This window comes from Moschus berezovskii, chromosome X, assembly GCF_049115385.1.
Source record: "Moschus berezovskii isolate FMDL1 chromosome X, NW_MosBer_1.0, whole genome shotgun sequence".
Lineage (NCBI taxonomy): Eukaryota > Metazoa > Chordata > Mammalia > Artiodactyla > Moschidae > Moschus > Moschus berezovskii.
The window spans coordinates 18,191,017-18,217,999 of NC_142488.1; the positions used below are offsets into that span (position 1 = coordinate 18,191,017).

Here is a 26,983-nt window from a genome sequence, read left to right on the forward strand (position 1 = left end):
TCTCTTCTTTTCTGAGCTATTTCCTAAGGCCTCCTCAGACAACCATTTTGCTTTTTTGCATTTCTTTTTCTTGGGGATGGTCTTGATCCCTGTCTCCTGTACAATGTCACGAACCTCTGTCCATAGTTCAACAGGCACTCTATCTATCAGATCTAGTCCCTTAAATCTATTTCTCACTTCCACTGTATAATCATAAGGGATTTGATTTAGGTCAAAGATATATAAATATGAAAAGAAACAACTAAGAGCTGAAAAGTCGTTGCCCCTAAATAGAAGGACTGGGGGAAGTGAGAAGGGGAAAGGTGAGGCAGTAAACAGCTGCACTTTGCTGCCTTTAGGATCCTTTGACTTGTACATTATGCTCACACATTACTTTCATAAAAGAAGTTATTTTAGTAGGCGGAGAAGAGTTAATAACGTACATGGAATTTCCAAACCCTTTGCTTTTGCCATCACGGAAAGTATATCTCGAGTGGAATGGATAGCACTGAAAACATGGTTGTCCTCTGTCTTCTTACAGAGAGGTGGCAGATAGCACTTCGAGGATGTGCTTTGCAGAAGGTGGTTGATATACTGGTCAAGCTCGTCCTGGCTTTCTGTAATTACACAGGTAAGAAAAGGAGCTAATGAAAACAAGCTGCAGAAACAACCTAAATGCATAAAAGTGAATATGTGTAGCTGCAAGTGCTGAACAGATTTAGTGGAAGACAACATTTTGATACAGATACTTGACCTCCACTCTGCCTCTAGAAAAGAAGAGATTTACCTACATGATGTATGTGCTTATAAAGTTATTGTTTGGAAAAACTTCATTCTAAGAAAAGAAAAATACAGGTCAAGACGGTGTTTACATCACATCATCCCAGGATGAGCTGAATATGTAGACAACCTGAGGGCCAGCAGTCAACATCCAATCTTTTGGTTTTCATTTGTCTTGAATGAGCTACACATTACGGAACACCCTGCAGACTCAATCCCAAGTGCTATCTAGAAGTGAAAAACAGGTCACTTCAACCCCAAACCTTGTCAGTTTGAGAAATATTATATATATAGATTTCATCACTTACATACAATCGAGCCAAGACCATTCTACCACTCCTTTGAAAATTCAGAAAGTGTTTCTTTATATTTTGTAAAAAGTCTCCATTCCTGAAACTCTTTGTCCCTCTAGGTTTAAAGAAAGCCTCACTTTTGCAGTTTAGGTTTTTAAAGTGGCAACCCACTCCAGTATTCTTGCCTGGAGAACCCATGGACAGAGAAGCCTGGTGGGCTACAGTCCATGGGATCGCAAAGAGTCTGACATGACTGAGCAACTAACACTTTCTTTTATTCATTTTAATACGTCAAAGTTTCTGAAGACTTTTTTGTTGTATTAGTTACCAATCATTTTCTGTGCTTGAGTTTTAGGGCAACTTTATCACAATGCCAAGGTTTAAATAAATTCAGGGACTGCCTGCAAAGGCATTCCAAGCCGTACCTTGATTATAGGTGTCTTCCAAATATCCTCCCAGGTCTGAATCACTATCAGGACTGAAGCTCCCTTCACTGGCATCATCGAACAACTTCTCATCACAGTCTGGATCCAGGAAGGTCAGATACGTGTAGAAAGAGGTGGTGAGAAATTCCGAAAGACTCCCTAATTTTACTCTGCCAAGGAGACACTATGTTAGAGACATAGGTGGACGTGGACAAACTTCCATGATGAATCATTGAGAGACGATTTTCAATAACTAGGTGGTGCTTCTGCCAGAATTCATAAATACGTCACTTGCAGATTGCCCCATACAAGTAGTCAGCCAAGAAATGAAAATGAAAATTCAATAGCAAGTATGAAGTGGAAGCACACAGCATATTAGAAGCCAAAATGAATCATACTGATTTCTTATTCCCAAACCCAACACAAATAGAAATCTATTTTACTGAACCAACCAAAGTTTTACAAAACATATTGAGCGAACCACTTTTAAACAGAGCCAACTCTTGAGGATTTTTTGCCCTAAAACAACTAGACCAGAACAAAACCACAAGAAATGATTCTCTGGGTGCACTAGTGCTAGCTTTTATGAGTCCCTGTCACACAAGGCCTAGGGAGGAGAGTAGGGGTAAATGTTGGGAGAGTCACTGCTCAAAGTTCTCTCTAGAAGAAATGTGATGGGCGGGCCATCCCCAGAAGGGGACACTGGCCCAGAGTCACCCTATCGTCAGTCTGGGAAAAGTTCCACAGAACCTCTGCGAGCAGGGTTTGGCAGTATGGGGTTCTTATACAAAGGCAGAAGTCTCCAAGTTCTTGCTTCCCAAGCCTGGGATGTCTACCCTACAGAAAGAGAGCCAGCACTATGTGGCTCTCTAACATTATTCTTAAAATGTTAGATCTGGAGGCAGAAAACTATAGGCTGCCTCAGAGCTACCAGGGTCAGATTATGACTGGTTTAAACGGCTTGGCTGGAGAAGAGTAAACAGAAGCATCAATGCAAATGAATTCACAAGTTTGTGAGCCTCAAGAAGGCAAGAAGCACTGCCTGAGGGTGAAAAAAGCTTTCTAATCAAGTAAAGATGAAAGTGAAAGTCTCTCAGTTCTGTCCAACTCTTTGGGACCCCATGGACTATACAGACCATGGAATTCTCTTGGCCAGAATATTGGAGTGGGTAGCCTCTCCTTTCTCCAGGGGATCTTCCCAACCCAGGGAACAAACACAGGTCTCCTGTATTGCAGGCGGATTCTTTACCAGCTGAGGGACAAGGGAAGCCCAAGAAAACTGGAGTAGATGGGTAGCCTATCCCTTCTCTAGTGGATCTTCCCAATCCAGGAATGGAAAATGGAACCGGGGTCTCTAGTGCAAAGAAACAGAGGAAAACAATAGAATGGGAAAGACTAGAGATCTCTTCAAGAAAATCAGAGATACTAAGAGAACATTTCATGCAATGATAAGCACAATAAAGGGCAGAACAGTAAGGACCTAACAGAAGCAGAAGAGATTAAGAAGAGGTGACAAGAATACATAGAACTGTACAAAAAAGGTCTTAATGACCCAGATAACAATGATGGTGTGGTCACTCACCTAGGATCAGACATCTTGGAGTGTGAAGTCAAGTGGGCCTTAGGAAGCATCACTATGAACAAAGCTAGTGGAGGTGACAGAACTCTAGCTGAGCTATTTCAAATCCTAAATGATGATGCTGTGAAAGTGCTGCACTCAATATGCCAGCAAATTTGGAAAACGCAGCAGTGGTCACAGGACTGCAAGAGGTCAATTTTCATTCCAATCCCAAAGAAAGGAAATGCCAGAGAATGCTCAAACTACTGAACAACTGGGCTCATTTCACACGCTAGTAAAGTCATGCTCAAAATCCTTCAAGCTAGGCTTCAACAGTATTTGAACTGAGAACTTCCAGATGTTCAAACTGGATTTGGAAAAGGCAGAGGAACCAGAAATCAAATTGCCAACATGTGTTGGATCATAGAAAAAGCAAGAGAATTCCAGAAAAACATGTACTTCTGCTTCACTGATTACGCTAAAGCCTTTGACTGTGCGTATCACAACAAACTGTAGAAGACTCTTAAGAGATGGGAATAGCAAACCACCTTACTTGTCTCCTGAGAAACCTGTATGCAGGTCAAGAATCAACAGTTAGAACTGGACATGGAACAACAGACTGGTTCCAAATTGGGAAAGGAGTACGTCAAGGTTGTATATTGTCATCCTGCTTATTTAACTTATATGCAGAGTACATCATGTGACATGCCGGGCTGGATGAAGCACAAGCTGGACTCAAGACTCCCAGGAGAAATATCAATAACCTCAGGTATGCAGATGACACCACCCACCCTTATGGCAGAAAGCAAAGAAGAACCTAAGAGTCTCTTGATGAGGGTGAGATGGTTGATGGCATCACTGACTTGATGGACATGAGTTTGCGCAAGCTCTGGGAGATGGTGAAGGACAGGGAAGCCTGGCGTGCTGCAGTCCATGGGGTCGCAAAAAGTCAGACACAACTTAGCAACTGAACAACCCAGTGGGTCCACAGGATAGAGTCTGGCATGGACAGTGAGTTCAGGTTTTCAAATATCCTCAGACTTAAAAAAGAGTGAAAATGAGATTCAACTTTATGAATTACTCAGTAGGAATCGTGGAGCCTAGGCATCCCTCTTTCTTTCCATGGATCTGTGAATTGTTTGCCATACTCTGTAATCAGGAGCCCCTCCTGATTCCTGTAAGCCCCCATCCAGCTCAACATGGTAGTTAAAGCCCGGTTCTGTATTTACACGGCGCTTTGGCACCTACTCATCTTGTGCCCCTGGCTCTCTGGGCCTACAGATCCTTGCATACAAAATAGGAATATTTGCTCGAGACAAAGCAAAGGACAACATGAGACGACACATAAAGAGACAAAGAATACATTGCATGCTCAAACAACTGTACACAGTATCCTTTTGACGATAAGATTTCAGAAAAAGAATTCTTTTTGGAAAACAGTCAATTACGGGCGTGTGGTATTCTGCCAGTTATGACACCATATGCCAGGTGGTAACTCATCCAGGCTGGAGATGAAATGTACACAAGTGGATGCCAACTGCAGTCATGGCGCCAGCCCTGGGATGTTGAAAGCAGAGCGCTGAGGAGGACCTCGCTGACACTCATGAGAGAGGCCAGGAGAAGCCTGGAGCAAGGGCCACTTCAAGTGTACAGCAAACCCCACAGCAAGTTCAGTGAGCAGAGGTGCCAGCCCTGGTGCTTAGAAATAATATAGTGACTCAACCCAGAGGACATCAGGCTAAGTGAAATCAACCAGTCACAGAAAGGCAAACACTAGATGAGGCCACTTAGGAGAGACACCTAGAGACAGAAAGCAGACCGTGGTTGTCAGGGCCAGGGACAGGGCAGATGGAGAGTGGTTTCAGGGGTAGAGAGTTTCAGTTTTACAAGATGAAAAGAGCTCTAAGAGACTGGTTGCAAACAATGTGAATGTACTTAATGCAACCAAATCATACACTCAAAATGGTTTAGGTGGCAAATTTTATATTACATATAGTTTACAATTTAAAAAAATTACCATGGTAGCAGGGTCCCTGGCATGGGAGGATGTGAGAAGAAAGGCAAACTTCAATTCCCAAACACTTCTAGCAACTGGCATTCCATCAGGGACCCAATGGTAGCCTCCCCGACCTCAGGAAAGGCCACGTATGACTTGAGCTGGCTGCACACTGAGGTTCTCCTGGGGCCCTTCTGGCATATTCCAGGAGTTTCACAGAGATCAGGACACAGAGGCTACAGCGAAATCCTCTACCTTGTGACAGGGGTGTCCCTGGGAGGTGAGCCCCCATCCCTTAAGGTGTTGGCACACTCGAGTCAAGGAGTGATTTGATTACTGAGCACCTACCAGCACCGAGGCACTGGGGGTTTGCTAGTCCATCTTTTAGCAGAAACAGACTCCACATTCCACACATACATCTCAAGGGAGCCACTTTGGAGAGACTTGATTCGCTCACAGCTCTATGCTCCAGGCCTCCTGGTGCCCATAAAAGCTTCACAAACATCCAGCAAATACTGCTTAGAGATAATTCCAGTTTCATATGGGTAACCGGATTAGATGTTTTAACTTCCTTTTTACTCTAAAGTTCCACACTTCTATGTTCAGCAGTGGATATGAAAAATTGGAGAAGGGCAGTAAAAGGCTTTAAGAAAGGTCAATGTTACTTTTTTTTTTTTCTAGAAAAAAATCACAAATTACCTAGCTCCTCCAAAATATCCATCCTCTAGTTTGCGAATTGTAGCAAGAACAGCAGAATGAATATCTGAGCCATCATTTGCTAAAAAGAAAAAAAAGATGAATTAGTTCACTTCATCTGGGAATACTTCGTTTGGGTATGTGCTGAAACGTGTTCATCAACACCAACCAATTAAAATACATACAGCATAGGAGATTCCCAACCTCAGAAACCTAACTGCTCAGAACCCTCTTTGGTACCTAGCTCTGTCCATGGGGCTCGTTTTAAACATTTTGTAAAGATTAAAGAACACCTGTGGGACATGAGTCAGGGCAGATCAAGTTCATGGGCTTACTGAGCATGGTATGCGTGATGGGGAAGGTGAGCGTGGGTCTGCCTGTCATTCGCCAACAGGTGCACAGGTAGGCCAGCTCAATCCTCAGCATCTCCACGATCATCTCGTTGTCCAGGGCCAGGTAGAAGTGATGCTGGTCAGTGAACTGCAAGTCACAACAGGCCAGGTTCAACACTGTCCTGCCTTCCCCTCCACACCACCTCAGCTGTCATTCACTGCAGCACTAATCCTCGCATTTTGTTTCCAGAGAAAAGACTCAACCCTGGCTCCATCGTGGGGCTTTCCTCGTGACCACACCCATCGATCTGCCCCAGCCTGGAGCTAGGACTTCATTAGCACTAAGTGGGGGAGGAAAGGGCGCTTGGCTAGGTCTATTTATGGCTCCTCAGATGGGGATTTAAGGACCTAGGCCAGCACTGCTGTCCCTGAAAGGAAATCAATAACTCCTTAATTGCAGTTGCAGTCCAGGGCTACTGAGCTCAGAGATGCTTTCCGAGTGGGGCCGCGGAGAGTAGGTGAGACGTGGAGACTGTTTACTTGACTGACGGCCTGGCTAACATGAACCACGGACACTGCTGCATCGTGTCCAGGAAGATCACACTGCTGCCCTGGCCTCGACCCATGCACACCCCGCTCTGGTCGAAAATTCGTTATGAAGGGAAATAACTCCCAAGATTTGAGCAAGCAGCACAGGCTGGATGAGAAAGAGCAACTTGAGGTGACTGACCCATGAGCCCACGGCCAACTATGTGCCCAAGTAGCTGGGGGGCTGCACCTCCTGCTGACAAACTGGTCCCTCAGTTGGCCTTTCTAGCTGCTGAATGGATGAAAAAGGTTTCATCTGCGTTCCACAGGGCTAGTTTCCTCTGGAAACAAAAACTCTAAAGAAAAGACCATAAAAGCAGTATATTCAGAATCCCATCAAGGGGGCTGGGGCCTGAAAACTCAGACTCCCCGTGTGGGAGTCCACTGACAGAGGCCCTGCTGACAAGCTGAGAGAGTGTTAGGGGGCGCGAGGGCTATGTGTGCCACGCACTAGCCAATTTGTGAAGTGTGTGCATTTTACACTGGAAGTGGCGGCATACTCAGAGCTAAGCAGCGTTTACTGAGCGCCTGCCATGAGTAAAGGACTGTGTTAGGTCTTGGATGTCATCTTTGGTCTGTATTTGAACACTTGCATGCACATCCTGCTGCATTCAAAGTAGCTCGCCAGACAGAAAAAGAGAGCTTAATAAACAAATGCTTGTTGCTTTGCTACTGGCCTGCTCTTCTCACCTGGGGCGTGAAAGTAAAGATCTGGTTCCTAATCACGTATAGTTTAGATGTCCCAAGGACACCAATGTGCCGATATGGTCGCCCACTCAATCTCATATTCTTATTCCGTCCTATGTAGAAAGTAAAAGAGAAATTCAAGTTAGAGCAGGCATAGTGACAACTAATCCAAGTGATTCTGCCTAAGCCTGAACTTATTGATATGTTAAACAACTCACTCTAGGGTTTGGTTTTTCCAATACTGTTAACCTTCTTTGGGACAAGGATGAATCAATAAAAGAATCCCACTCCCTTCTTTTCATGCACATATAAGAACAGCACCCAGTAAAACATCTATATGGAATAAAACTATTAAGAGGAGTTTATTGTTTACTTATTTAGTATGGAACCACGATCCTAAAAACAGTCAGATTTGAGATAAAGAGAACACGCCTCCCATTTTAATGGGTAAATGAGCATTTTATAGACCATGGAAAAAATTTAGAAACATTATCAAGACGCAAATGACTGCTTCAGTTGTGAATTTCCAAAGATGGCTCCTTATTTTACCACATTATCTGACAAATCACTGGCCACCTGTGGTGACAGCTCCTGAACAGACATAAGAGGAATGTGCTTGTCCGCCCGTTTCTCTTCACATCAAAGCAATCAAACCATCTACTTTGGTGCTTGCCCAACTCTTTAGAATTTACACGTATCACAGTTTCCTCTAGACCCCAAACCTAGAACCAAGATGCAACCTCCCCAAAAACACCTTGCTACTTCCCCAAACCTACCAAGCTTGGCATATATGTGACTAAGGATGCGGCCTGGCTGGACTCGGATTGGATGAATGTCAGTGATACTCTGGACATTGACCCCATGTTTCCTCAGCAGCTCCTTAATGTGGTTGTTTTCTGCCAGAACAGTCACTGTGAACAAGAACGTAGTGTCTGCATTAGACGGTGGCCCTTGTCCCCTCACAGACACTCGCTGTTGTCTGCTCTTGTCTCTGATCTGTCATAGACACATAAGCAGGCTTGCCACAGGTTGGGAGGTTTTGAAATGGACAGCACTTGTCCTGTCGCTCTTCCCAGTCCTCTCTGGCCTCATCTCCCCTCAACACCTACAATGTATATTTAACAAGTGCCCTCAATGTACAAGACAGTCTGAGACCTGTAGAAATGGCTTGCAACAGGTCACAAGTCAGGTTACCAATGTCCTGCCTCTCTGACTGATGGGGAGGAGCTTTATACACTCAGGAGAGAAGGAAGGGTGGGCTTACCAGTGGGCTGGTGGTAGTGGGGCAGCCTGGCCCACTGGAAAGCAGAGCACACGGACCCCACTAGTGGGCAAGAGCCATCCCAGAGGGTGGTCACACACCCCAGTGGGCAGGGCTGGGGCCCATCTCCAGGGAGGCAAGGCTGGGCATCTGGCTCTCTGGCAGGCAGGGCTCTGGGATGTGGGGTTTGAGGTGGGCTTAGACCCTCATTCCTGCTGTACCAGTACTGCCGGCTTTTAAGAGAAGGGATCATGCATTGACAAAGGGAAGGAGTGTCAGGGAGGGGGCTAGAGACAGGGAGCTCTGGCCATACAGAGAGTGGCCGCTGCCAGGTGCCGCGTGGAGCCTGCTAGGAACTGGAGCAGCTTGGGGTAGTATTGAGGCCAGAGGAAAGACTTCTTTACTGCTGATGTAGCCCCCCGAGCCCTACCACTGAACCCTGAGGCCGGTGACTCCTGAAGCTATGATACCTACAAATGCGGCTGAGACCTTGTACTTACATAGCATGTGAGACTTCTCCAAAGTATGTTAATACCCACGACCTCATCTGAGCTTCACAACAAGGCCCTAAGGGGAACCTGCAGTTACAGCTGAGCAGAGACAGGAAGGTAAGCCCCGGGCCCCAGCATGGGGACACTGGCCATGCAGGAGTGGGCCAGCAGCTGCCCTTCACATCTGTCTCTCTGGAAGCTGCCAACACCATGTAGAGGTCCGCACAGATCAGAGCCACACAGCAGTCACTGTGTGGGAGTGACTCTTTCAGAGGAGACCTGTGAGCCTGCTGATATGACAGAGCCGCATGCAGAGAAGTTTCCAAGACTGGACTTCCTGTTCCTCCAGGCTACAACCTCTGATATTTTCTACTCTGTTTTCTTCTGTTGCATTAAAAAAAAAAAATGGTGCTCAGGCTCCGTCAAGCTGTGCCAGCCCACAGTTGGAAGAGTGGCCTTGTGGGCTGAAGGGCTCACTTGGCAGCAAGTGCTCCAGTGACAGGCAGAGACAGTGGGGTCAGCTGTGGGTCCCTCACGTGTAAGAGGGGGATGATAACCATGATTGTCACAGTTTCTACCTCATCAGGATGCTGTGATGGTTGGGCGTGTCTCGGCAGGCCTGGGACACAGCACTGACCGGTTATGACCTGTACACGACCTCTGCTGTAACCCAGGCAAGCGCGGCGAAATGCGTCCATGGCCACAGACAGGGTTCCCTTTCATTTTTTCAATAATTGCTTTTGCTGGATTGGTATGTGTATCAAGCAACACAGAAGCTACAAAAATAAGGCTGCTGTCCTTAAGAAACGTACAGTGTACACTAGGGTACACAGGCATAGACACGACGTGTAGATCCTAGCTGGTGTAGAGGTCGCCCCCTGGAAGGGAGAGTAGGGACAGAGCTTCGGTCGTGAGAGCCTGAGGCACAGAGAGAGGAAGTCACGGGGCGGTCAGAGCCAGTGCTGCAGCAGTGCTCGGGCTGGCCCTGCACTTCTGTGGAAGTGCCAGCTGGAGAGGAGGGGAGGCAGGTGAGAACATGGACCAGTGGCTCTGGAAAGAAATCAGACCTTCAAGGGGGGAATGAGTGAACTCTCACTTGGGTTTTGAGTTTTCAGCAAGGTCACATTCTACTTTTTAAAGGACAGCAGTTACGAAAAATGATGCCCAATGAATCACTCATGCCCCAGTTGCAATCAAGGTTTAGATTCAAGAAAATTGCTAGCTAGAAACCAACTCTGAGATTAGGAGCTGCTGAGTTATAGAACGTACTTCACAGAACTGACATATGCTAAAGTATATCCATACACAGTTTTTAAAAACATTAAATGTGCTGTAAAAATCACATTGGCTTTACAAAGTTAAATATGAATAGGAAACACACTCACAAACCTTGTACGACGACATCAGGTTTGACTGAAGTGGAAAATCTTCTGTTCAAGGGATCAATTTCACCAGCGGCAAGGAATCCCTAGGAAAATAGGAGCAGTAATGCCATGATACACTGATAAACTAAAAGTTCACCTTAAACCTAAGTTTGGAAATAAAATATCCTGAGGCTCAAGATCTTCAGTATTTTAGTCCTTTATATTTTTCCAAGGCAATTGCTTTTCTCTGAACATATTGTACACTACAGCATTTAGATGGCACTCTAAGGTGTTTACAGCAGCCAGCTTCTCCAGGGCTAGTCAAACACACCAACCTTGTGTGAGTGTGAAGAATAAGGGTAATTCGTGCTCCCTGACCCTCACCCCGTGCCAGGTACAGTGCTGAGCTCTGCACACGCACTGTCACACAGTCCTAACAGGTAGGCACCATCATTCACACCACCTTACCGGATGCCTTGGCCTGAGAAACCAATGCACTGAGAAACCGGGAAACCAAGGCACTGAGCTCAGGATGAGGGGCAGAATGAGGACTTAGCCCAGAGCTGACGGTTCTGAAACAAAAAAACTCCCCTCCCTGCTGGCAGAGTACTATCTGAACGTGGCTCTCCTCACATGATCTATAAATGACAGGTACTCTAAGACAGGGGACCAAGGTGTTCTGGGAGTCCTAAGGACAAGGTGGACCTCACGCTGGGCCTACATGAGGGCCTTCACTCTAGGAGGAAACAAAAGCAGAGGGATTTGTTCCCGATCTCACTGATACAGAAATCAGAGCTGGACCATATCAGAGATGATCAAACCCAACTTCTTCACTCTAAAGATGAGGAAACTAAAAAAAAAAAGAAAAAAACCAAACAAGCTACATTTAAACAAAAGTTGTACAACATTAAAAAAGTAAATAAATAAAGATGAAGAGAGTGAAGTTAAGAGAGCTGCCCAAGGTTACAGAGGTAGTCGGAGGCAGGGCTGGCTTTCCAAAGGAGATATAGGAATTTTCCCTACTCCTAAAGAAAGTGTAAGACACAGCTTCTACCCCCAAGGACATGTCCATGACGTTGTGAAGATGATCATATCCATGAAACTACTACTCCATCTCAGCACCTAAGGGCCACATGCCCTGTGACAGCTTTACCTGGGTCTTCTCTCACTTACCAGGAACTCCAGTGACATCCAACCTCTGCTCCCCAGGCTTCCCCCGACCCTGCACCCCTCCCCAGGGGTCCAGACACTCAGCTGAGCAGGATTCTCCCAGGAATGAGGAGCCAAGTGATAAAAAGCACTCACACTTAGGACTGTCACAAAAGCATTTGTATTTTAAAAACATAAGCCTGGGGGTAAAAAGACGTTTCCCAAGAAGGAATGAGTCAGAGGCAGCAGGGGTATTATGGCCTGAGGGAACATCTGACACAAAAATCACTACAGAAAACCAGCCACTGCCCCTTCCTGTAGAGAGCAGTGGAGAGTCAAGACCATGCGCAGAAGCTTCCCAAAGCCTGCGTCTCTCACACATGTGCGGACCTTGGCTGAGAAGTCTCCAGCCTCCTCCTGACTACCCACTCACCCACGTTCTAGCCACAGATGGGAAATGCTAGTCGGAAGGAGTGTTGGGGGAGAGACAGGGAGTGCTTGGCTTGCAGGTGACCCCGAAATGGTTTACCGTAAGGGTGGACCCAAGTCCAGGCCTCCAGCCTCAGAGCCAACCCCAATCAGTTGACTTTACCGCCATGAAGATGCAAAGGACATTCACAGCCACACTGAACAGAGAGCCCCTGTGCTCCTCCAGGGACCCTCGAACTTCCAATCAGTTGGTTTCCAGGCAGTGAAGCCCCCAAGTCCCTTACCTCTGCCAACAGGGAGCTGAGGATGTACAAGGACTGACCCCACAGATGGGGCACCTTCCCCAGGGGGACTCTATCCACCGTGTGAGGATTCTTATACTCTTCATCCACCTGGCAAAGAGAGGAAAACCCCAAGTCAGAACGTCAGAGGATAAAATAGCCAGTGGTACTGTACATGGGGAGTGCACAGAGGATTTAAAAGTGCCACTCGTTTGATCCTCCAGACCAATTCTGTGCAAGAGCTGGACAGGGAGGCCAGGAAAACTGAGGCCCACGGGGGCCATGTGGCAGCCACGTGGCTAAAAGCAGCAGAGGTGGGACTCCAGCCCAGGCCCGGCTCCAGCAACGCTCTGCTCACAAGCACACTGATGGCAAAAGGCAGAGAAAGAAGCTCTGAAAGTCAGGCCTGCCTTCTTTAAGCACAGCTCTGGGCGACAAGAAATTTCAGATCTCATGCTTATGTTTGGCTGTATTATGGGCACAATAATCTAAAACACCAGTCAACAGCCATGGCAGTGTAGTTCTGGACGGTATGTCAGCTTTCTATCTTGCTCTCCTGAGGTGTTCATGAACTCCGTGCGTCTATGCAAGAAAGTTACCAGAAGGTGGCGCTATGTATTGAGGAAAAACAATTATACTATTCAGTTCGGTCAATTGTGTCCAACTCTGTGACCCCATGGACCGCAGCACACCAGGCTTCCCTGTCCATCACCAACTCCAGAGCTCGCTCAAACTCATGTCTATCGAGTCGGTGATACCATCCAACCATCTCATCCTCTGTCGTCCTCTTCTCCTCCTGCCCTCAATCTTTCCCAGCATCAGGGTCTTATCAGATCACTCATTTTCCATCAGGGACTCAAAACGCTGAGTCCACTGGGGGCTTTTGACTCATTAAAACAAGCTACAGTTCTGACGGGCAGTGCTTGCTACATGTTGTAAAAGTCAGTCTGCAACCTTCTCTGTTGTCAAGTCCATGTTGACCTTTGGGTTTTTGATCATTACAACGTTTGTTGGTTGGGGGTTGGAGAATGTTCTTCTCTAGAAAACATAAACCAGTTGAAGGAAATAGAAAACACACATCTTCCTCCAAAGGAAAAACTCACATTATTAGGCGAGTTATTCTCTGCTTGTGGATTAATAACATCAGTGATGTTAATATGAAACTGAAAGGGAAAGTTGCTCAGTCATGTCTGACTCTTTGCAACCCCATGGACTACACAGTCCGTGGAATTCTCCAGGCCAGAATACTGGAGTGAGTAGCCTTTCCCTTCTCCAGGGGATCTTCCTGACCCAGGAATGGACAATGGAACTGGAGTCTCCTGCACTGCAGGCAGATTCTTTACCATCGGAGCCACAAGGGAAGCCCAAGAATACTGGAGTGGGTAGCTTTTCCCTTCTCCAGGGGGTCTTCCCAATCCAGGGATCGAACCCAGGTCTCCTGCACTGCAGGCGGATTCTTTACCAGCTGAGCCACCAGGGAAGCCCATAATATATTCAGTAAATTTTTTAAATTTTGCTGTAGTTAACTAAGACAAACTTAAGCTTGTCAACTGAACAGAATTAAATGTTACGAGTAATCAAATAGGATAAAAAGTGGAGGGAGATTCTCCAAAACATTGCAATATAAGATTAGAGAGAAATATTTTCTTTCTATAGAATGTTGAATGTTCTGCAGTTTGCAGGATTACTTTTAGTCAGATAGTACATTAAAACTTTTTGAAATGTAAGTAGTGTTAAGAAAGACTGAGCAGATCTGGAATGGGAACAGGTCGATGCAAAGAACAGAAGACAGCTAAGTTCTGCCCTTCTTCCACCCACAGCCAGCTCCTGCCTCCCCGTGGAGGTGCGTGTCTCCCTCTCTCCACCTCAGTCCTTCCAATCAGCTTGTAGGTCCTCTAATGCACCAAGCCTTTGCTGCCAGCACGGCACTCTGATATCTGCCCTCAGTCTATATACTTGCTCCTCCTACCTCCCTAGATTGCAAGCTGGCAGAGGGAGAGCTGGCATTGTGACCCTCTGTGCCCCAGCACCTAGCGTGCTGCCCAACCCAGAGCAGCTGCTCCAAGCATGTCTGCTGGGCATGCTTGCCTGAGTCTCAAGCTGTCCAACCGAGGCCCCGTTGGTCAGTGGTGCCTTGCAGAAGTATGTCCACCTGTGGAAATGAGCGATGCTGGAACCCAGGCCAGATGCTGCCTTGGCCAAGGGCTGTGGCTGCTCCGAGAATGAGGCCCTTTTTCTAATTTTCACAAAGGTGCCACAGGGGTCTGGGTGACCCTGTCTGCAGTAGTCTCTCCATATTACTGATGGGATGGGTGAACCTTCCCAGCTGTCATCTGGAAGCAGCCAATACAAACTGTACTCAAAAGAATATTCAAAATCAGTGTCTAGCTGATGTGTAAATACACTGGATTAAAGGAGGACGCTGAAATGACAACTACAAGCATGGAGGTCAGATGAGAAAAAGTTGCAGGGTAACCTTTTACACCTTGCACCCAGAACTGTTAATGTTCACCAGAAAGAAAAGCATATAACACCTAGCATTTGCTACAGTCAGGAAATGTGCCTTTTAGTGGAACATGGATGGATGGTTATTCTCTACTATAAAACAGGTAAAATACCCTTGAAGCTATTCAGTTTCCCTTGCTCTGCTTCCAGGTTCCAAATTACCTCCCATGACTAATTTAGTCTTGTCAAGTACCTCAGTTCTGGAAAATGGGCAACCTGAACACACAGTTGCTAGAAAGTAACTACCCAGTCCCCACCGTCAGCTGCACCCAGACCCCCAACAACACATCCAGATAACACATAGTAAAATGAATACATTTGTAGGAAATCTAGGCCTTGAATACTCAGAAAGAAAACAGTCTCTGCAGTCTCCATAGTTTGATCTGTACAATGACGGACTCTCTATCTCCCCCGAAAATGCATCACCCATTGGGAAGCAGGGTGCGGTTGTCAGGAGGCCCTGAACCGGGGTCTAATTCCAAGCAGAACCCAGTGCTGTCTGAGCTCTGACAGATTCCACAGCCTCTTTGAACTGAGGCAGATAATTTCCAAGGCCTTTACCAGCTCCCTGACCATGTGCTTGTGGGCCTGATTCAACCACAAACTCCTAGACCCAAGCTGCTATGTGACCGCAGGGTTACGCTCTAGTGCAGGCCCTGTCAGCTGGGGGAGGAACCTTGCTCTCTGAAGTCTCTTCTGCCCCAAAATGTCTTAATGAAGCTTTAAAGCAACAGGAACATTCAAAAGAGAATAAGCCTTGAAATGAGGACTCTTCTCTGCTTAACATGAGATACGTACAGGGAAATCTTCCCATTAAGATATATCAATCCATCATGACCCAATTTAGGAAAGTGAATAGAACAAAACTACCTTTGGGCATCTTCCTGAAACTGGCCAGTTTCTTCCTGATATAGAATGGCTTCTAAGTGATCACTCAAGCTCTAGCTCAGAAACTGTGTGACTGAAAGGAAGAGATTCTGAACTACCCCTGTATAGGCAGGGGTTCCAAACCCTGGACCTCGGTTCCAAACCACTGCAATAACATGAATATAAATGGAGTTACCCGCAACTTTTGTTTTCCCACTGCATAGAAAAATATGTTCACACTATACCACTGTATACCAAGGTCTGCCCTGGTGGCTCAGATGGTAAAGAATCCACCTGCAATGCAGAAGACCCGGGTTCAGATCCCTGTGTTGGGAAAATCCCCTGAAGAAGGGAATGGCAACTCACTTCAGTATTCTTGCCTGGAGAATTCCATGGACTGAGGAGCCTGGCAGGCTATAGTCCATGGGGTCACAAACAGTTGGACATGACTGAGCGACTTAACACTTTTACATACTGTAATCTATTAAGTGTGCAACAGCATTACGTCTAAAAGAAATGTACCTATCTTAATTTAAACATACTTTATTGCTAAAAAATACTAACCATCACCCGAACCTTCATCAAGTTCACGAGTAGTAACATTAAAGATCACTGATCACACATCACCATAACATATAATAATGAAAAAGTTTGAAATGTGGGAATTACCAAAATGTGACAGACATGAAATGAACAAATACTATTGGAAAAAACTCAGTGAAGGCTTGCCACAAACCTTCAATTTGTAAAAGTAAAAAAAAAAAAAAAATGCAAAGTTACCTGCAAAGTGACAATAAAGCAAGGTATACCTGTACATCTCTCCCCCTCTCCCAGGGAGATTCTGTCTGGTTTCTTTTCCCACGGAAATGTGTAACAACATGGTGCCCAACAGTGTTCTGTGATTTTAGGGCCTGCTTGGTCCTGAGCTCAGAAGGACAGGTACCCTCTGAAGGTCCTCAACTAACGCCTCCCTTGGGCAACCTCCAGGTCAAGCATAGCTCCAAATCCGTAACTTCTGTGATAAACAGCAATGCTACCCAAGACTCAAGAAACCACTTCTGGAGAAAAAGTGTTAGGTCTGAAAGAGGAATGAAAAATACCAAATGGCCAAGCCCAACTCATTTCCTTCTAGATAATCAAGTACATGGTTACCTTGTCAGGTGGGATGGCGTAGAGTTCAGGCAACAAGTGGATCCCATTCTTGCCTCTGATCAGTATCCCCTCCAGGGCTTCACGGTATTCTTGGACCTAGAAAACAGTGCCATGACCCATGGGGTGAAATGACAGCACGAGACAGAAAAACAGCTCTCTGGGCAACAAACAGAGTAGAAGGGGCACACAGGGCTAAGAGATGCACAAACACCTGCAGCTCACGGAGTGCAAAAGGAGCCCAGACTGTTGCTGATATCAACTGTCAGGAGGCGCGAAAAGCAATTGGTCTTCTATGTGTTGTTTTTTATTCATGATTTAAATAGTTCACTCTTAACTTCTCACATAGTTAAATTTTGTCTCATCAGCTAGACTGTAAGCTTTTTGAAGTGGAGGCCAGATCTTAAGCAGTACATCCTATTTCCACTTGTTGGTAGTTTTCTACTGAAAAAGTCCTCAAACTTGCTCAAGAAATGTTTGCTGAGTGTGTATTATGATCCATGTACCCCAATACTTAGGATGTGCCACTCAGTAAAAGCTGTTGATGTAAATGTTTCTATTAAATTTAAAAAGCAGTGATAAAAACCTATGCATTAAAAGGGAAATGGCGAGGGAAAAAACCCTCAACCAGGCACCTAGCTGTTTAACACATTTCATCTTTGGAGAGTCAATCAAATGCCTTTCAGATCTCGTGTTCTTTTCTTCTGAAATTTATGGACAGCAAAGCATGATGGGTGCATCACTTTTAAAATGAGTGGAAGAGACAGCATGGGGGGTAAGAACAATAAGTTCTGTGAAACCTACAAAATAAGGTACTAAGTGCAGGATTTTCTGTCTCCTTAGCCTTTTGTTTCTGGTAACTGTCAAACTTGTTCATAATTTAAATTCCAACTCAACCTTTTGAGACCTCTCAGTCCTGGGATAAAAAGACAGAAAACATAAGACCCAAGATAATCACTAAAGCATAAAAGTCAACAAAGGGAATATTAATATTTCAAGCTTACTGCCACTTCTGAAACACTTCAGCATTCAACAGAGGCTCTCAAAAAAACTAAAATGAATCTTAGATTGTGTATCCTATGCCAGAACATGTGACTGAGCAGATTAAAACCCAGCAAGATGTTTGAGTTCCTCAGTCACATAAACTTCATAAGAACAGCTCTTTTCTGCTCACCAAAGTATGCTTGGCAACAAATGCCAAACGGGGTTTTACTCAGCCATGAAAAGAACAAATTTGAGTCAGCTGTAGTGAAGTGGATGAACCTAGAGCCTGTTATACAGAGTGAAGTCAGAAAGAGAATAAATATTGTATATTAATGCACATACAATGGAATCCAGAAAAATTGTACTGATGTACCAATTTACAGGGAAGAAATGGATATGCAGACGTAGAGAACGGACTTGTGGACACAGCGGGGCAAGCAGTAAGACAAATTGAGAGAGTAGCGTTGACATATACACACTATCATGTGTAAGATACATTACTAGTGGAAAGTTGCTATATAACACAGGAAGCCCAGCCTGGTGCTCTGCGATGACCTAGAGGGGTGGGATGGGAGAGGGGAAAGAGGCTCAAGAGGGAGAGGATACATATATATATACTCACATATATATAAAATTATGGCTGATTTGCACTGTTGTACGGCAGAAACCAACACAACATTGTAAAGCAATTATCCTCCAATTAAAAAAAAAAAAAAACAAGGTCCTACTGTATAGCACAGAGAACTTTATCAATATCCTATGATGAACCACAATGGAAAAGAATATGAAAAAGAATGTATATATATGTGCAACTGAGTCACTCTGCTGTACAGCAGTAATTAACACAAGACTGTAACTCAACTATACTTCAATAAAAAATAAAAAAGAAATCTGTCTTGAACAAATGAACACTGTATTAATAAATATTCATTTAGCACTTAGTATATACTAGGAGTGGGGCATATGCCCCAGATGGATAGAGACCATCTCTAGCAGGGTCCTTTGACAGCTAAGTGGGAAATACACTGATAGGTGCCAGGCTGTTATAAGAGCTGTGGGGCATATATAAAAGCTTTTAGGCTTTCTGAAAGAAGAGACACTTAAAACGAATCAAATGAAGGGGGAGGGGAAGCTGAGGGTGGAAGCTGTCTGACTCTTTGCGAACCCATGAACCGCAGCACACCAGGCCTCCCTGTCCATCACCAACTCCCAGAGTTCACTCAAACTCATGTCCATTGAGTAGGTGATGCCATGCAACCATCTCATCCTCTGTCCTCCTCATCTCTTCCTGCCTTCAATCTTTCCCTGCATCAGGGTCTTTTCAAATCAATCAGTTCTTTGCATCAAGTGGCCAAAGTATTGGAGTTTCAGCTTCACCATCAGTCCTTCCAATGAATATTCAGAACAGTTGCTGGGTATTTGAGAAGATGGGAGAGACAGCCTGGCCTGCCCAAAGGCCTGAACAAGTTTCCATCTGCTTGAATCACAGAACTCAAGAAAGGAAATAATTAGAAATTGGGCTACAGTGGTGAAAACAAGGGCCAGATCTTCTGGGACCCTGTACCTCATCACAAAAGCCTATAAGAAGAGCCTGTACCTCATCACAAAAGCAATCAGGAAGCCATTCAAAGCTTTTAGGACAAGCAGTAGCATCATCTTTTTCTTAATAAGATCACTCTGGTGATGGTGTGGAGAAATAGCAGGAAGCAAGGCTGTGGGCTGCGACACCCGTTAGGAGGCTGATACATTAAATAAAGTATTAGCTAATAGAGGGCTTCCCAGGTGGGCTCAGTGGTAAAGAATCAGTCTGCCAATGCAGGAGACGCAAGATCAATCCCTGGGTCAGGAAGATCCCCTAGAGGAGGACATGGAAACCCACTCCAGCATTCTTGCCTGGAGAATCCCACAGACAGAGGAACCTGGTGGGCTATAGTCCATGGGCTCACAAAGAGCTGGATATGACTTAAGCACTGAGCACTACCACGCTAGCTAAGAGTAGCCTTAAAGGTGGCAAAACCACAGCCGGTCAGAAAAGAGCAGCAGCAACAACAAAACTCGCCTGTGGAAGACTGCCCGACCCCCCCTCCCCCGGCCGAACCCCGCCTCCTAGTTCTGAGTCTTTATGCCGTATCCTCCCCTTGAATGACTTACAATAGAAAGCCCTCAGATGTAGATACTGGGTTAAGCTAATCAACAGAGAATTTCCTGTCACCTATTTTTCCTGCACTAAGTTGAAATTTGGTCCTCTCCTTGTGTCCTCAGATTAAAGAGAAAAAAAAAATAAAAAGACCCTGGCATCTACCCCTGCCAAGGTTCTACATGGTCAGGATATTATTATAGAAACCATACTTATTTCTCCCAGCCTGTGGCCCTTCCATATTTAATATCTAAGTGTTTCAGCCAAACAGATAATGATCGAGACACTCCAATATGGAAAAAGGTAAGACATTTGATCCCTGGGGCTTCCCTTGTGGCTCAGCTGGTAAAGAATCCGCCTGCAGTGCAGAAGACCTGGGTTCGATCCCTGGGTTGGGAAGATCCCCTGGAGAAGGGAAAGGCTATCCACTCCAGTATTTTGGCCTAGAGAATTCCATGGACTATACAGTCCATGGGGTCACAAAGAGTCGGACACGACTGACTGACTTTCACTTTCTCTTGACCCCTGGCTTATCCTAAATAAAACTGCTAAAAAAGAATAAAAATTTTAACCATGTCTGCCATTCTACATGCCCCCTCAGGCTATATCTTTGTCTGTAGTTTACCAATCTTGGGCCTGTGAATGCCTTGACAGCTGGTGCATAGGTGTAACTGTTTGTTCAGATCAAAATGTTAACCTGAAACCAGGATCAAGAGAATATTTTCAAATGAGCGCTAAGCGGTTTCATTCCTCCAGCCCTAGTTGTGTCTACGCCCCTTACAGGCAGGAAGTATCCAGAGGGGTCTTTGTCTTCCTCCTCTCAACGTGGAGAAATGATCAAAACATAGGGGGGACTGAAACCGAGGGTAATCATTAGTCAAATCGATTTTTACCTGTAACAGGCCTTCACTAATCAAGGTGCTTTTAAGACTCACATGTCCTCCAAGCAGCGCATAGCCTAAACAATGTTTGCTCAAGTTGTTTTCCAGGAACTTGGAGTCTACTATGTCTCGTTCCAACTGAGCTGGTTAAGACTGGTTAGGACCACCCACTCTCCAACAAGGCATGGGCAAGTATCTGGTGACTCTGGGGCATCATGGGGCTGAAAACTGCACCCTCAGGGCATGCTAAGCACCTCCATTTTGGAATGTGCAGAGACCTGTGGCCCAGTTACAGTTGGGCAGAATGAGAATTACCACTCCTTTTTTCAGTCACCTCTCTCCAACTTCAGGCCACTGTGCTGCTTTATTTCTTTATACCCTGAGCCTTAGTCTTCATGCAGGCAGACCTGAGACTTGTTCTCCTTGCATGGCAGCCTTGCGAATAAACCCTCTCTTTGCTGCAAACCTCAGCATTTCAGCATTTTGGCTTGCTGTGATCCGGCAAAACAAACCTGGTTTGGCAACACTAGCCCTGAAAAAACTGAATGCAACAGAAGTGACACTTTGCCAGTTTCAGGCCTAAAGCCTTAAGAAAGCTTGGCAGCTTCTGCTTTTGCATTCTGGGAAAAGATGACCACCATGTAAAAAGCTTTACTGTCCAGAGACTGCAATACTGTGAGAAGCCCAAGTGGAGAATGAAGACCCAGGCCAACAATCCACCTAAGCTCCGGGCCAACAGGCAGCATCAAGCTGCAACCATGTGAGGGAGGCCGGTTCTTGCAGCCCTACTGATCCCAGTTGACACCAGAAGCAGCACAGAAACCCGTCCCTGCTGAGCGTTACCCAAATTACACAGCACTGAGCAAACACAATAGCTGTTTTAATTCACGAAGTTTTAGGAAAGGTTGTTAAGCAGCAACAGGTAACTGACACAGTGCCCCTGAATTTTTGCATAGCCCTATGTTCTAATAACCATCAGCACACTATTGCCATGGAAATGCTGATTACCAACACAACACCCAGCATTTTCTCACCTGAACGGCATCACCATTGAAGACTCCATCTATTATGAAATAAGTCCAGAACACAGGCCATTCACATTCAATGTTTTCAAAGAGCTTGAGTTCAGCAGGGTCATAATGCAATCGGTTTGGGTCCTGGAACCAAACAGGTAAACGTTCTAAAAGGTAGTGTCAGCTTACATATATAATACCACTGTGCCTCACTGGGTGCCCCTTGCTTTCTGACTCAGGGCAGCTTTGAGGCTGGTATGATTAGGATTCTGCTAAAATGGGGAGATGATATTTTTGGCAGTTATCCATGGTAAAATTTCAGAGAAGTAAATCAAATGTACACAACATTACTTGGTAGTTTATTAGATTAAGCTTTCTCTATCTCTATAACAAATAAGGAGAAATTTGACTCCCACAGTGCTGGGCAGACTGTTTTATTGACATCATTTTATCACTCACTATGGCAAAGGAACCCAAGGAAGCCACAGGTGGCCTTTTAAAAAACATGTGAGTGAGAGAACTGTTTGTCCTTTTCAGCAAGCTGGTGTAAATCACCAGCTTGCTGTTCTCCTAATGATCTTACTATTCTATTGCCTAATTCCAGCTTGCTGGCTCCAAAATTAAGACTGCTCTTTCCAATATTCCAACTTGTAAGTTTTATAATCAACAGAGGGAGAATGCCACCGTGGCAACTTAGATATGAAGCAGTTAAGGAATCAGAAGAAACAATCTTTAAATACAACCTCTCTTGGGGTTTTATAACCATCTCGAAGGAAGCGACAGCATCCATAACGCCCCTAAGAAGATAAAAAGAAGTATTTGATGAAACAGAAGAATTTCTTTATCTGTTTGATTCAAGTCAGCCCTTTTAGTAACAACAAAGTGCTCACTGCTATCAGTACAAAAACTCATCTCTAAGTAATAAGCAAACCAAAATAAGGTTTGCTCAGCACTTGAAAGGGAATGCCAGAACTTTCCATTAGAGTGGCAGTCAGGGCTGAGAGATTAATTACTCCATGGTTCACAGAATGACCATCCTTTCATTCTGATTTGCTGTATTGTGCAAAGATGCAAAGAGACCCTCACTGCTTGAAGAAGCCACCCATGGTGATATGTGGACTGATTGGACTGCTTAGGCGACTCCAGACTCATAGTAGTTAGGCTCTGGATGCAAAGAAGCCTGCATCCGGCAAGACGTGGAGGAGGGAGGCAGTAGGGCTTCCTGTGGCTTAAGGCCACGGCTGCTGGGTTTCCTGCTGCAGGCCTTCAGTCTTCCTCTCCAGCTTCTCGGGTACCAAGAAAGAAGGGCAGTGGCAGTGCTCTCTGAATCTGCCTCCCTATCCCTGGATCACAGTTTTGGGTGTCCATTCTTCAGTTAAGTGTTTGGAGCTGTTCTAGCACTGGCCATGGAGGCAAGCACACTCCCAGTAGCCAGTCCCATAGTGTTTGGGGTGTCCTGGGAAGACCAATCTAGGACGTGCTCCCCTTGAAACGCTTCATTCTCTACATGAACTCTCTGCCTACTTCTACAAACTAAACAGGTTCTGTTTTCTCCACTGGCTCCTAACTGAGGCAATGCCTTCTGGGGTTATGGTTGGATACCGTTTACCCCTTGGTTTCCAGAGGCTAAAAACATTTTCACCAAATCTAAGTGGGATCATCAACATGCAGATTGCAGTTTAGGAAACTTACATTTTTTTTTTTTTATCATTTCACTGATAACTTCAGTTGGCTAGAGTATTGTATAACCTTCTCAGTTTGGTGTAATGTGTCATAGTTCCTGCATCTCACCTCAGAGCAGGGATTTTAAGATTTTTTTTTTTATGTGGACCATTTTTAAAGTCTTTACTGAATTTGTTACAATATTGCTTCTGTTTTCTGTTTTGGTTTATTGACTGTGAGGCATGTGAGATTTTAGTTTCCCAGCCAGGGAAGAACACTGCACCCCCTGCATTGGAAGATGAGGTCTTAACCCTGGACCACCAGGGACATCCCTGGGATTTTAATCTCAGTTTAACTTGGAGATCTTCAAGTCCCCAGGAATCGTGTGTCAAGTTTGAGGATATTGGGACATGTGCATTTTTTTCTGGCAGGGACTGTAGCTTTCATGAGATTCTTAAGGGAGCCTGTCTAGGATCTCTAAAGGGTTCAGAAGCTCTGCCTTAGAAGCACAGAAGTGATATGAATTGAGGTTTAAACGTGCCAGCTGGAATTGAAACTCTACTGTGCAAGAAAAGAACCTGGGCATTGATGGCTCAGAGATTTCATTTTCTCCCCTCCATTCTCAGCCTTGGGTACCTCCATCTGTCAGTCCACTCTGATACCGAGAGATCGACTTCAGGGACAGCCCAGGCCTGAGTGAGCTGCTCCACCTCACTATCTGGAAGGGGCACTTAACACAGGGCAGAAGGGTACCAGTGTGACCAATGCTTACCTGGAGCTTGGAAATAATTTCATTTTTGGTCACATTCACAAGGTTCACATCTTCCACTGCGAAGGCCGGGAAAGAAATAATGGAAAGAAGCCCAGCATCAATCTCTTTTGACGTCGAGGCTCTTGGCAGCATGGAGAACAGAATAGACTGAACGAAAAACCAACAGGTGTTAACCCCGGAAGCACTAACAGTTACGTACAGCATCTAGAGACTATGACTTGACCCCAAGGGAACATATGAATGAGTTCACCAATTTTTAGAGAGTTTTTGCCTACCAACATGGCCCCTGCTGGGTGACCGCACCCAACCAGCCCATATGTCCTGTGCCTCACAGGAGAAAAGAGGGTTCAGAAGAACAGTGCTATGCCTAGAGCCCGTGCTGAGAACTGTCTCCCTTCCTTCTGTACCTTCTGTTGATACTGCTGGGCCTTTAGGGCACACAGGGAAGGAACTAAGGACTACCTCATTAGCAGGTTAGCATGTCCTGACTGCAAAGACAAAGAAGAACACACATACAAGACTAGCACAGAGAAATGCCTGGCTTCTGTGGAGGTGACCAGCTGGACTGGATAACTCAGAAACCACTTAAAGGAGTCAAATCCAGAAGACCACACCGACAGGCAAAATACTTTAGTCCAAACAGAATTAGTTTAGTCCTAGAAAGAATGGCTTACTTAGTGGCACTATAATATGGCCTCAATTATAAGGTGGTTGGATTAGGCACTGCAAACTAAAGGAAGGTGAAATTATAAGGAACAGTTTGGGAAGGAAAGGGAGCTAACCCTGCAATCTAACATGTATAGACATGGGGCTAGATTCCTGCAAGCACAAGCTTATTAACTCTTCCATGTGAAGAAGGAATTTGAGAACTATGTCCAAATTACACATGAGGACTCGGAGACGCAGAGACTCATGCTGATGGGCATGCAGCTAGTCTGCAACAGAGCTAGGATTCTAACCCAGGCCCAGCTAGCTACAGAGCTCATGCCAACTCCACTGGGGACTACACATCTATTAAGAAGCATACCAGCTTAACTTTATTAAACCATACCCCAGGAAACAGCAGATTCCCCACTAAGGACTATTTAATGGGGGAAAATGGAATGAGCTCGAAGGGGGCTAAATATGGGGGGAACCCTTCAGCTTCAGAACAAAGTTTCATTTTCTCTAGCTAACTGACCCCCAAGCCCAATTCTTTAACTAGTCACTCTCCCTAGGCTCTCTCTGCCTGAAACAAACACTACCACTGGAAGCTCTCTGCATACAAGTTTCTATGTCTCTCATTCATACAGCCCTAGCACAGTGCCTGCATACAGTGAGCCCCCAGTAAATAAGAGTTTGCTGATTTGCCAGCAACTGGTGACCTATTGTCTGATAATTGGAGCCATAATCTGCCGCAAAGCACCCCTTTCTCTAACCTGTGTTTCATGGAGGTTTTACTGATTTGCCATCTCTCCCATATCATCTCTCCTCCACCATTCATTTTGCCACCCTCTAACAAGACTCCACTACCCGCCCAAGTGAACTACTGCTTGTCAATCATCAAATTTGGGGACCTCATGAAATAAACCTAAGAGAAAACCATCTACATGCTCAAAAAAACGTAAAACTAACTTTGCCTACAACAGAACACAGTTGTCTTGATTGCTGACTCCATACAAACACCATTGCTGTATCTTATGTTTGCACAGTCCTTTCTGGCTCACAAAGTATTCTGACAAATTAAGTTGATTAATTCTGATTCTCATGACCACCTTGTGCAGCAGTGGGGGTAGGTCCTAGTATGCCCATTTTATGGATGAAGGAACTGAAGCTCAAAGAAGCCAAGAGCCACCAAGCTAGGAAGTTGGGGAATCTGAACTGGAGCCCAAGTCCTCTGTGCCATGAGTCTCCATTTCTACTTTCTGGATGTGAGAACCTTGAGCCATCACCTGGCAGTGTTCCACCTCATCTGGCAGGACATGGATCACAGACTTGCGACCTCCATGGGCTCCAAAAAGGTCCAGTTCATCAATTGCTTCAAGGGCTGCCTACAAGCACAAGTATGAATTACTGAGTATGGGTAGTACACATACACTCCCATATCTCATACTTCTTTTTCATTAAGCAATCGAGCATATATGTTTTCCCACAGGCAATGAAATTTGTCTTTAAAATCCAGCTAAAATAGCCTATACTCGTGTTCTATCCTTATTTTCAGAGCTTTCCTTCCTGTGTTTTGCCTTGTTGCAGGAATAAGATAGAGAAAACAGAAAACCATTTCCCAAAATGAAATTAGTACTCTACCAAAAAGCAAAATATTAACAACACAGCATTGTGCGTATAAGGGGTGGGGGGCTAAATTCAAGATTGGTTTTTCTTTCACCTATTTCAGTGGTTAACTTCTAACATTAGCATGTTTGGCACTTAAGAAAGTAAACTTTTTTAGTATTAAGTATGTTTTCCATCGGTTGACCTTAACGGAGAATATTTACTGTTGCTTTAAAAATTATAGTTCTGGAGTCTTTACTCTGTAAAATTCTGCTTCAGCCTTGAGGAAGAGGGGATGGAAGAGGCATGCTAAATATTTAAGGCAAGAGATGTCAACTGGTGGCCAGCTGGCTGAAATTTCCCATGGGCATGTTTGGTTTGGCCTGAAGAAGTTTCTAAAATGATCTTAAATTAGAACACCTTTACAAAGTCTGCAGTGTCCTCAACACATGCC

At 45.1% G+C, this 26,983-nt stretch overlaps 1 protein-coding gene across 10 annotated transcripts in view; it reads right to left on the reverse strand.

The window, feature by feature from the left end:
- Window positions 1-26,983, reverse strand: part of PHKA2 (phosphorylase kinase regulatory subunit alpha 2) — a 91,022-nt gene that overhangs the window by 22,130 nt on the left and 41,909 nt on the right. For all 10 annotated transcript variants that reach the window (XM_088833605.1, XM_088833603.1, XM_088833599.1 and 7 more), the window contains 13 exons: window positions 26,211-26,309; window positions 24,280-24,426; window positions 22,589-22,642; window positions 21,867-21,989; window positions 16,834-16,929; window positions 12,313-12,420; window positions 10,476-10,554; window positions 8,111-8,245; window positions 7,338-7,447; window positions 6,063-6,207; window positions 5,731-5,809; window positions 1,478-1,647; window positions 423-596 (listed from right to left, as the gene is read on the reverse strand). In XM_088833605.1, the coding sequence (XP_088689731.1) occupies window positions 423-596; window positions 1,478-1,647; window positions 5,731-5,809; window positions 6,063-6,207; window positions 7,338-7,447; window positions 8,111-8,245; window positions 10,476-10,554; window positions 12,313-12,420; window positions 16,834-16,929; window positions 21,867-21,989; window positions 22,589-22,642; window positions 24,280-24,426; window positions 26,211-26,309 (1,519 nt within the window). The remainder of the gene's footprint in view (window positions 1-422; window positions 597-1,477; window positions 1,648-5,730; window positions 5,810-6,062; window positions 6,208-7,337; window positions 7,448-8,110; window positions 8,246-10,475; window positions 10,555-12,312; window positions 12,421-16,833; window positions 16,930-21,866; window positions 21,990-22,588; window positions 22,643-24,279; window positions 24,427-26,210; window positions 26,310-26,983) is intronic.